At 40.7% G+C, this 12,001-nt stretch overlaps 1 protein-coding gene across 7 annotated transcripts in view; it reads right to left on the minus strand.

Annotated features, from left to right (window-relative positions):
* Positions 1 to 2,528: 2,528 nt before the first annotated feature.
* kank4 (KN motif and ankyrin repeat domains 4) overlaps positions 2,529 to 12,001 on the minus strand; it is an 89,769-nt gene continuing 80,296 nt past the window's right edge. For 5 of the 7 annotated variants that reach the window (XM_086115243.1, XM_086115244.1, XM_086115242.1 and 2 more), the window contains 8 exons: positions 11,791 to 11,884; positions 11,363 to 11,395; positions 8,964 to 9,227; positions 7,792 to 7,876; positions 7,071 to 7,290; positions 6,807 to 6,949; positions 6,105 to 6,305; positions 2,529 to 5,147 (listed from right to left, as the gene is read on the minus strand). In XM_086115243.1, the coding sequence (XP_085971369.1) occupies positions 5,052 to 5,147; positions 6,105 to 6,305; positions 6,807 to 6,949; positions 7,071 to 7,290; positions 7,792 to 7,876; positions 8,964 to 9,227; positions 11,363 to 11,395; positions 11,791 to 11,884 (1,136 nt within the window). In that variant the 3' untranslated portion in view covers positions 2,529 to 5,051. The other 2 variants (XM_086115246.1, XM_086115247.1) reach the window with 2 other exon arrangements.

The raw sequence follows: 12,001 nt of genomic DNA on the forward strand, positions 1-12,001 counted from the left end.
CATTTATATTACCGTTAAGAATTCATATGATCATGCAAGGTTGCACTTGTACAAAATGAACGAGGTGTAATTTTCTGACACTCGAGCCCAGATTGATAAAACCTTGTTCGTGCCTTCACAACATATCGGTTTTCAGTTCCGTTTGTGATTTGCATTTACATGCAAATAATTGCAATAAAATCATTACAAGAAGTGAATTTTCCTCTTTAGCAGTAAAGCACATGAAATAAAGCACTGGAGTAAACATATACACCATGATGTGACATTGAGTCCATCCATCCATCCATCATCTACCGCTTATCCGGGGCCGGGTCGCGGGGGCAACATCTTTAGCAGGGAAGCCCAGACTTCCCTCTCCCTAGCTACTTCTTCCAGCTCTCCCCGGGGGATCCCGAGACGTTCCCAGGCGAGCTGGGTGACATAGTCTCTCCAGCGTGTCCTGGGTCTTCCTCTGGGTCTCCTCCCGGTGGGACATGCCCGGAACACCTCACCAGGGAGGCGCTCAGGAGGCATCCGAATCAGATGCCCAAGCCACCTCATCTGGCTCCTCTCGATGTGGAGGAGAAGCGGCTCGACTCTGAGTCCCTCCCGGATGACCGAGCTTCTCACCTTATCTCTAAGGGAGAGCCCGGACACCCTGCAGAGAAAACTCATTTCGGCCGCTTGTATCCGGGATCTCGTTCTTTCGGTCACGACCCATTGACAGTGACATTGAGTCATCACACTATTTTATAGTACACTTATTCATCGGATTTCATTCATCTGACAACAGGTGTGACAATCCTTCTGAATCATTGTAGAAATCAATTAAATGAACGGATTACAATTATCCATCCATGTTCTATCAGTTATCCGGGGTTGGGTCACGGGGACAGCAGCTTGAGCAGGGAAGCCCAGACTTCTCCCCAGCTATTTCCAAGTAGGACCCCAAGGCGTTCCCAGGCTAGCCGGGAGACATAGTCTCTCCAGTGTATTTTGGGTCGACCCTGTGGCCTCCTGCCGGTGGGACATGCCCATAACAACTTTATTTTAACGGTCTTTTGACTGGACTCCTTCAAAAGAGCATCAAACAGCCGCAGCTCATTCAGAACGCTGCAGCTTGGATTCTGACCAGAAAAAAGAGATAAGAACATATTACCCCAGTACTAAAGACTTTGCACTGGCTCCCAGGTAGCTGTAAAATAGATTTTGATATTATGCTACGGGTATGTAAGTCAGTTGCTGATGGTGTTGCGGTGCCCTCGCCTGACTTGTGTACGGGCAGTCTGGCATCTGTTCCCACTCAGTGACGGTGTAGATGTCGGCGGATGTGGATGGTTGTTCGTTTTGTATATGTATCCTGTGACAGATTAGCGACCAGTTCAAGGCGTGGTTTGCCTTTCGCCCGAAGCTCCAGCACCCCGGCGACGCTCTTCAGGATAAGCAGTTCAGTTAAAAATCACTGAATGGTTTATAAATACATGAAAGAAATGCTCATGGAATATAAATCCAGGAGGGTTCTGAGGTCAGCAGAAGTGGAGACAAGAGGTCAAAGCAAACATGATGCATAAGCATGTCGGTGTTATGCTGTAAGCAAATAAAATAAGATCCCAACAGAACTGAAGTTAGCCTCAAGCGTAAACACTTTTAAATTCCTCTTGGAAACGATGCTTCCCCCCCCCCCCCCCCCCCCCGATATCAATGATGGTCTTTTAGAGTACGCCTATATTTTCTTTTCTAAAATCATGTTCTTGCACTGTATCTGGTTTTTTTCTTCTCTACTTTGCTTTTAAATGTCTTCAATTCTTTTACCTGTGAATGTTGCATTTCAATAATTGTGTCGAAATGATTTTTTTTTAAATAACTATGTGAACGTGCTCAATAAAGCTGCCTTGCATTTTTAAAACGTTCTTGGTGAAAGACATTTTTTATGTACAGCAGCCTCTATTTACTGAAGTTTGCCAGGTGGTGTGAATATGATTATGAATGGGTGTTTGTTTCTAATGTGTCAGTGTTGTGATTGACAGCGCCAATACCACCTCTTGTCTATACATTTATTGTCTGTGCAGCATTTTATACTCAGAGCTGACAGCCTAACACTTTGAAGTCAACTTTATACGAGTAACTATGCATGCATAACTTGACTCTATGAACGGTTCTTGGTAGTGTGGCCCAATTTCATCGCTGAGCTGTACCTATCACGTTATAAGGCTGCCATCTGCTGGTAGTTTGTTTTCATTCATTAAAAACAATTTTTTGTCATTCACTCGACACACAAATTCAAACAAAATTAATCAATTGAACATTCCTCTGTTGGCCCGTGTTGTGTTAATACAAACTAAAAAGCAGGAAAATAACGTGCCTTCCTTAACCACGATTCTAGCTATTTGCTGTATTTATACTAATTACTGTGCATTCTTTATATGTGATATGTAATTTTTTTGTGACATTAGTAATTAAGGGGTCAGAGAGGCGGGAAGTGTAAAGACATTATAGTCATGGATTAAAACCAATACATTCTGTTATAAATGAAACAGGACAAAAAAAGGTAAGGTTTTTTTTTCAAGTTTTTATTTATTTATTGTGAAATAGTTTTCAGCTTTCCAACATGTAAGATCATTGAGATAATACACAGAGATATAGCTTCTTATGTTCGACTCTTTATTCAGAATTGTTCATAGTACGGTATGTTCAATATGTTTTTGTAGTCATAGGTGCAACGTGTCATTGGTAACGTGGAAGGACACATTAAAAAGTCACCAATACGACACCACCCATCACTCCAAAGATCATTTTACTACTGCTCAAAGTCAAAATTCACTCACTGGAATAATCTGTCCATGCATACATATATATATAGAGATATATAATACTATATGTATGTGGTAAAAAATATATAGCATTTCAAATAAATATGTTATATTATTTATTGAACGTATTGTTTGACAATAGAGGTTATATAGTTTCCACAATGCCGTATATACGTGTTTGGCTGGCATTACAAGAACAAATAAAAAGACATATTTAACCCCATGTGAATTGTATTTGATGTCAAGTCTTTGGCAGCAAAACCTTCTTATCTTTGCCGCATGTAAGTCACACTGGATCAAACATACACATGAGATTTTCAAATGGACAATTGGCACATAAGATCCAAATTCTTCTCACAACACATATGTACGGTAACCGTCCTTTGAAAGATGAGCGGTGGCAAGGCCGTCCATTTGTGCATTGATACGCAATCAAGCACTGAAATAAAATCGCAAATGAGACAATGTCCTGGCGAGTGTTTCACATCATTTGCAGTTCATTTTACGGTGTAATTGCCACTTGTGAAAATCATTTGTGTTGCTGAGTTTAGGTATTCACAGTATATGTTTTGAATTCTAAACACACTTGAATAATTCTTTACGAGCCCACAAATGCTTTTTCATATGAGCACACTTTTTTTCTTTTTTTTTTTTTACAACGCAGTGAATGAGAGGAATAACCATTAAAGCACTGTTTCTGGTGTGTGGCGTTGTTTTGTGAAATGTCAGTCAGGTTTGTTCAGATGAAAACACATTTGTTGTTTCTTTTTTGCAGAGGTCACAAGTGGAAATGGCTCATGAGACTCCTGCCTGGACAAAGTGAAGCAATACTGCCTTGTGAATGATCAAAATAAGTTCAGAGAAGCATCTCACATCAACAATTCAGTCGGACGTGACATGATAGGACTCAACTTCAGCTTCATTCATAATTTCATATTCTTGACATTCCTTATAACCTCGGGGTTAAAAGTCTTCTATGTTATCCATGTCATGTATATATTTCATCAAGTTTTGCAACAACAGATCAAATGCAGTTGATATGCTGTATCATGACTTTTCTCTGCGATATATACTGGGAGTTTGTCCCAAGAGTTGTAATTGCTACATTATTATTATTATTATCAATATGTATGAATGCATTAACCAGTCAAGACATTCATTGTGCATGTCGCATATGAAACACAAGGAGCCTAACAGAAATAAGGATTCGTTTTTCTACTGGGGATTAGTTTGTTGTTTTTGTTTTTTGCTGTTGACAGCCAACAAAACAAACCATCTGTGTGGCATGCAGTAACTTCTTCAAAATACAATCTCTTTGAAAAAAAAAAAAGGAATGACTTTTTACTTTTGAAATTAGAGACATGTATTGGTTATCAAATGTATTTTATTCTGTTTCATTCTTTTCTGATCGGGATACTTATATCGCATCAGTGTTTCTTGAAAAATTCACACGCACACACACATTTAATTATTGTTATAAAATACCGGTAAGACACTGAATGCATGTAAAATATCAGCTGGGTTATGGGAAACAATGATATTATTACTTTTTTTTTTTTAAATGTGTACTCATACTTCAGCTAAAGGTCTGGACATTGATCTGAGTATTTACAAAACAATATCTAAAAAATAAAAATTGAAACATAGTAGAAAATACACTATCTGTGTTTGTTTACACTTGGGTTCTGAATATTGCGACATATATGCTTTGAATAATGGCTTACCTCTGCCTTTCAAAAATATGTCAATGGAGATAAAATATATATGTATATATCTACTGAATTGTCAGGGTATATCCTACATATTGTACTATATATATATTCCAAAGGTAGATTCTGTGCTTTGTGTTACGCTTGCAGATTATTATAAAGAGGCAGCAGTTAGTCTCTTTCCATCTACATGTCGCTCAACAAATTCTCATTTTATTCCCCAGGATGTAAAAATCCTTTTCGCTGTCACGTGACCTCTTTTAATCAAGTCAACTATTGTGGTGTCCACCGGGAAGTTGATGCAGCATATCTATGAGAACCTCAGGCAACGTGTTGACTGCCATGTGGAAGCAAATATGAACAATCTGTCTCTGAGGTTTGCTTGTGAGCTCCCGCAGCTTCAATGGAAAAAAATGCACTGATGTACAGAGCAGGGGCGGGGGAGGAGGAGTGGGGGGGGGGGGGCATTTAGGTGCATCTTTTTTTTTTTCCAGCATTCTCAGCTCTGTGGTGGTAACATCGGGAGCCGGTTTGGAGGACACGTCACTTTAGCTCAGTGGCCAGACTCTGCTTGGTCGTGGGCCTTGATGAGGTCAACAACATCTGGGTGGGAAGATCCTTCTGCCACCTCCTTCGCGGTCTGTCCATTCTGGAGCAAACATTCACAAGGATCAAAGAGCGGGGTGATTGTTGAAGTACCTGCATTAAACGTTCTGATCCCGATGGTGGCGGTATTGTGCTAAGTGAGGCTCTCCTATTAGCTCTCTGGTTATTCGACGAGCCAAGAGAATCTTATTTGACATGTATAGATATCAAATAACTTTTTAGATGAGGTTTCTCATCGTTCTGTAAAGGTGAAACACTATTTTTATACCATTATACCTTGCAGTTCATTATATTTAATGACTGCAATTTCTGTGCTGATAGACTGCGGGATGGTTTCCCATGGTGATAGGCCATATCTGCGTGTGCTGTCCATTTTGAGTTTAAGAAAACCTTTATTAGTCTCGCAATGGAGAAATTCCCAATTCACAGCAGCAAAGTTATGACACTGCCCAATAACAGGCGACTAATATTTAAAATATTACAATTATTTTTATCATTTTAATAATCCTTAACCATTTTGGATTATTGAGTTTCCTTCTGCATGCGTTATTTTTCAAAGACAATGGTGAAAATAGTTCATGTGAACATACAGTATGTGATGGACAATGTAGACTAGATTGACTGCCAACTGATTTTGTTTGCGCGGTAAAAGAAGTGGGATGTACTGGGTTTAATTTTAATCGAGCTGCTGTCTCGTGAGTTTATCAAAATGTATTTTGTATTCTCTATTATTGTGCACATGACACGTGTATGTAGTTATGATGGAATGAATGTCACAGAACAGTAAATAAAGTGTTAATCCCTAAACATAATATACAATGACGTTGATAAAAATTGGGTTTGCCTACATCACCGGTCGTTTTCAAGATGTAGTGCAGAGCTTTTGAATTTCACAAGGTAAAAACAAGATAGACTATGTAGGGAGCCTGACTTTTACTATCTGACTGATAATATATCAGTTTTTATTTCCTGTAGTGATATAAAGCCAATGCTACAATACCTTATCTGTGAGGCTGGTGTCACAGTGACCCGTCTCCAGCAGGAGGCCAGCAATGTGAGTGTGGCCGTGCTCGCTGGCACACATCAAGGCCGTGGAGCCCTCATAATCCTGAGCATTTACATCTGCGCCACAATTGAGCAGCAACCTCACCATGGCAAGACGGCCATGGCTCACGGCAAGCATCAGTGCTGTCTGACCCATCTAGACGAAGAGTGAAATTTAAATTAAACCTTGAGGTTCCAGGTATTCAGGAGAGCAAAAAAGAAAAAAAAAAGAAAGAAAGAGGACGGAAGAAGAAAGTCATGGTGCAAAGTGGAGACTCACGTAGGGGATTGTGGATGAAAGGGACAGATCATAAAAGTAAGCTTAATATTTGTGTCTGTTGGTGTCTGGAAATGGTCATGTTTTCAATATGATCTTGTGTTACAGTGGAAAAAAAAATCATAGAACTGAACGCAGCAGAGCACTGAACTAGCTGGTCGGTTAAGTCAGATCCCGTAAAAATCTGAAACCACTGTGAAGGTGAATGACTATTTGTTTACATAGGCTCTGTGACTGAGTGGTGATAGTCTGCGATGTTCCCTGCTCTCGCAAAGAAAAAAAGTTCAAAAGTTTGAATGTGAAAAGCAAATCACTCCATACAATAACGTGATTCGCCACGAAACACTATTTCACCTTGCTTTGGTACATGGAATTCCTCACCTGTCTGGAGCGCGCGTTAACATCACCGAGTCTCAGCAGTTGTTGCGCGACCTCTAAATCGTCAGGACTCTCAGCAGCTGTCAATGCAGCCAGCATCACTGGCGTATAGCCTGCCTTGTTCACGTTGTCCGTTTCACAAAGTCCTGAACAGAAACAGATGAAAAGAAGAGATAGATGTAGTGAGAGTTGGCAAGGATGAGGGGTTCAAACGGTAGCCTAAAATGTCTTTGACTAAACATATCCGTGTCGTGACTCGCAGCTCACCAGTATCAAGCAGCAGTTTGACCACGGGGAAGTTTGAATGCGAGACACTGTAGTGGAGCGCCATATTCCCGTTGCCGTCGGTCAGGTTTACAACATATGGCAGGAGAGTCGGTGTGGTCAATCCCACTTGGCGCAGGTATAATCGGACGGTGTCGGCCTCCGAAGTTTTCTGACTGGAAACTTTGAACCATTCCTGGTACAGAACCACTAAAATTTGACGCTGGAGAGAAATGTGAGAGAATATATATATATATATAGATTTAAAAACAGCATTAGCTACAGTAATGAGCCGATGAATAGTGTTGGCTTTATATAATTTTCCGTTGACACTGAGCAGCTGGTTATTAACCTGCTGAGTGAATCACATTCCTCCACATTATTCTTTTCAAAGAGCCTGCAGCTTTGTCTTCAAACTACATTTGTTTTTTTTGTGTGTGTTTTTTTTTAAATTACATTTGCAAAAAAAGAATACAGGACAAGACATGACAAGACATATTGTTCCCAGCAAGATAAATATTCAGTGGGGGAGTCATGGCATGCATTTCCATTCCACGTGGCTGTTTGGGAGAGAAGGAAAATAAGCTTGGTTTGAGAAAAGCAACACGACTACGGACTTTTTGGGCAGAAAATATTGGCTATCATTTTGAAGAGAGCCACTTATAAAGGCAATTCACATAAAAAAATGAACTTCACTGCGTTTTCACTCATTTCAAATCCTTACCATTTCTTTATCTGGAGACGTTACCTCCTCCATGCGATCCTTGACATAGAGGCAGGCATCTATAAAACTCTTGTCAACTTTTTCCCTGAAATGAACCACCAGGGCACGGCTTCATTATAAACATTCAGGAACTAAACTTGAATATCATGAAATGTGTAGGAATATATAATGCATTTCCAAGACGCATTTTACAAAGACGACTAACTCTGAAACAAAGAGAAATGAAACATAAAAGCAGTAGAAACACACACACACACACACACAGTACATGTATATGATCGGTAGACTAACACTAATGGCATACAGTATGTAAACTACAGGAGCGATGCGCATGTAAAATGGTTTTCACTATGTTCTACTTATTTTCCATCATATATCCTATCGCTGTAGCTTTTCATTTCCAAGACCATCGGGCTCACACTTTTACAGTGTTCAGGACTATCATGCAATGGACTCTATGCTCGGCAGCTCATGACGTATTTCTGGTGGAAAACACAAGAGGGGTAGGAGCTGCCGCTTTCCATTTATTTCAGCTACCGGGACGCCATACGGAGGAAAAATAGCCTCATTCATTCAAATTGCCTTAATGCGGGTTTTTGTAATGGGAATAATCAAAAGCTCAGAACTGGTGCTGTTGAAGGTGCAAATGTCCTCTAAACTTGTGACTTTTTTCAAATCCCTCATCCAGCCAACTCTGTGGTGTGCTGAGCATTCCGTTCAGCTTTTTATTTGAAAACGGTTCACCAGGAAGAGAAAATGTTGACATTCGTCGAGACAGTTGAACTATTGCAACATTGAATCGATGACGGTAATCTGTTCGTCTTTTCCTTTCTTACTCAGCTCCCAGACGAGTCACAAAGCTGTGTGCCATGTTCTGCTCTGCTTTGTTTTAGTTTCAGCACCAGCTGGAGTGTTGGGCGTGACCCTTTAGCGGTGCACCTGTGCCTCGTCATGTAATCAAGCTTCGGTGTATTTAAGGACTTCCAAAATGCCGAGTGCTTGTCGGATTATTGACCTCGTTCACTGTAACAGTGGTAATTTGGCAAGACGCATTGTATATCTTTTTTGATGCCAGGATAAACAACCATGCAAGAGTTTATCGATAATTAGTTTGAAAGAATGCAAAAATATTTCAAGTGCCCCATAAAATATGTCAGGTAAATATATCTCACCCATCTTCCTCTAGCCCCAGAAGCTCCTGGCTAGTGTCTGGATCCAGCAGATCTTTGCTGCTCTCTTTCTGTGCAGCTACCGCACCTTCTTCAGCATGCAAGATTTCAGCATCTTCCCCATGCGCATCTGCTCCCTCCTCAGGCTTTTCTGCTGAAGTAGGCTCCTTGTGTTTTTCCTCTGCCTCTGAGCTGTCCCCCTCTCCTTTGACATCCATTTTTTCCTTCTCCTCACCACTGGACTCGTCGCTCGACGTGCTCTCATACCTGGCAAGAAACATCAAAATCACAATGGTAACCATTCATTTTGTTTTTATTTTCTCATTACAATCCATCAAGGCAAATTTAACACACCGTCTGTTGTGTATTTTTCCTTGCAAAACGTACAAAGAAACATGTCACACACATGCAGGCATGCAAGGAGAGATGTCAGTGTATAAGGGCCGTGCAAGTGGTGCTACTCCTCTTGAGCTGGCAGGGGTGAGGAATGTGCCTTGCTCAAGGACACCTTGATAATGATCATGTAGCAACAAGACTAGCATCTCTCCAACAACTACGGTAATTGTCATTTTACATTTGTTGGCAGTGAGATGAAACACGATGATGGTCTGGTGTAAATGTGCAAGTCCTTCAAGATGAGCTAAACTGAAACAATTGTTGATCAACCCTCCCCCCAGTTTGTTCTAGATTTCACTGATAACACCAAGCACAATCTGAAACACACCTGTTGAAGCCGTATAAAATCTAGTTGGACTACCCATTGCCTCGTGCTTTCTTTTCGTGTCACTCCCGAGTGTCTGGTCTTTTGTGTCGTAGTTTCATCTGTGTCTCGTCCTGTCACATGTCTTCCAATCAGCTCTTGCCCTCATTGCTTATTTAGTTTGCTCATGTCAACTCAGACTTTGATTGGTCATCAGACTGGTCATCATTATTTGGGGCCTGTCTTACCGCTGTGTGCTTTGTGCTCCAGCAGCCTTATTATTATTATTGGGGTTTTTTTTCTTCATATATTTAATCTGTATTGATTTATTATTATTATTGGGGGGGGGGGGTTCAAATATTTCATCTGTATCTAGTGCTTTTGGCCTATTTTTCACTTTAACACGAACTTTAATTGGATTTCCCGCCTATATAGCTGCCTGGCTTCATGCATTTGCCTCTGTACCTCCACCACCAAATCTTCACAGATAACATTTTGTCTGCCATGAGTTTTGAAGGATGTGGCTAACCGAATGTTACAGCCTTTGAACAAATATCCAGGCAACCACATCACAGCAACACCGAAGCTGCGAATACTAATATGAAGGCAATCAGCATAGTCGACATGGTCTGAGGTTAGATAGACACTAAAAGGTCATGCCCTTGAAATGAAAATATGCTTGTTTACTACAACATTGCCTCCCACATACAAATCATCCTTTGCAGTGAGACAGGTAAATACAACTCTATTTAAAGTATAGTTAACATGCTCACGTGGCTCCCCGTGAACAAAACAGCCTTGTTCAGTGGAGAAAGCTGATGATAAATGGAATTTCTGCTTTGTGTGTGTGTGTGTGTGTGTGTGGTTGACAGAGAGAGAGAGAGACAGAGAGCGAGAGCATTTTCTCCCAATGCAGCAGACAGTGTGTATGATTAGCTTGATTTGGCAGAAAAGATGGATTTGTGAATTAGCTGTCGATGGAAAATTAACATTATTAATAATTTATAGAGAGGCAATACAGTGTGTTTTGATCCGCGCTGATACCAACTATGGGGCAAGCGGGGGAGCTTCATTCATCTCTGGATTCCATCAGAAAATGACAGGCTGCGAAGAGAGGTACTAGCATCAAACTGTGGAGTGCACCTCTGAGCTGGATTGGATAGATGGATACTTGATTAACCCTGTTGGGGAAACTAAGGTATCTCGCGCCTGACAGACAATGACCAAAAGGCATACACACGTCGTGATTTGAGGATCTGCTGATGTGGTTTTGATTGTTTTTAGTTTGACCATGTTTTTCCTGTGTCCCTTTGTTCCCCACGTCTTGTCTGTCTCATTAAGTGTTTGTGTCCACGTGTTCTCACCAGCCCAGTCCCTTGTGTCTACCGATCAGCTCCCTCAGCTACGTGTGTCTTGTCCAGGTGTTCATCATCTCGTCACTTTTTTTTGTATTTAGTTCCCTGCTTTCTTTCAGTCTTTGTTCGATCAATGTTGTGGTCACGTACACTTGTCCAGTCATTGATTCTTGTAGTGGTGAGTGTTGTTTCTTAAGTGATTATTTTGTTGCTTTGAGTTTTGATTTTTATCAGGACTTTGTTGAGTTTTGTATTTCGATCTTACCCCAGTACCCTTGCTATTGTTTTTGGTAATGAACTGTTTTGTTCAGTCCACCCTGCACTCACTCCTGCCTGGTTTCACCTACCTCTCTGTGTTTGGGTCCTCAACTCTGCCACGACTGTAACACAAAAATACATATCTAGGAATACACCACATATGACAGGAATCCAATCATGACTGTAAGAAAACTTGAATCCTGATTGAAAAACACCCCAAAACGCCTGGTGCACCATATTTTGGACAAATGGTGCTGCCATGACCGCAGGGAACACAATGTGACATAGCCTCAAGTATAACAGAATGCAACATATTCATTGCTGTTCAAGTGAATTTAATCTATTATATTGGATATTCCATTGCTTTACAAGTATGCAAACATCTGGACAGGGAAAGACAAATGATGATCAGATCAACCACACAGAGAAAAAGAAACATAGACCCATACGAATGCAACCTAAATTAGGCTATTAACCAACCGCCGATACATTGGAACACTGAATAAACAGATTTTACCCTCCATTCACCCCGACAAACTTCAGGTTTTTCTTGGTTCCCTTATTTCCCTGCTTGTCAACAGCCCCATTTTTCTTCATAATAGATCTGAGACCTGGGGAGAAGGGTAGAACATGACAAACAGAAAAAAAATGATTAGAGAGTTTTTCAAAGTACATTTAGTTTTTCTGTCAGTTAATCCATCTTTCCATCTATGCTTCCTTGCATTCAA

The sequence above is a fragment of the Hippocampus guttulatus genome, chromosome 7 (genome assembly GCF_054856545.1).
Source record: "Hippocampus guttulatus isolate MCC_2025c chromosome 7, RoL_Hgut_1.0, whole genome shotgun sequence".
NCBI classification, from domain to species: domain Eukaryota; kingdom Metazoa; phylum Chordata; class Actinopteri; order Syngnathiformes; family Syngnathidae; genus Hippocampus; species Hippocampus guttulatus.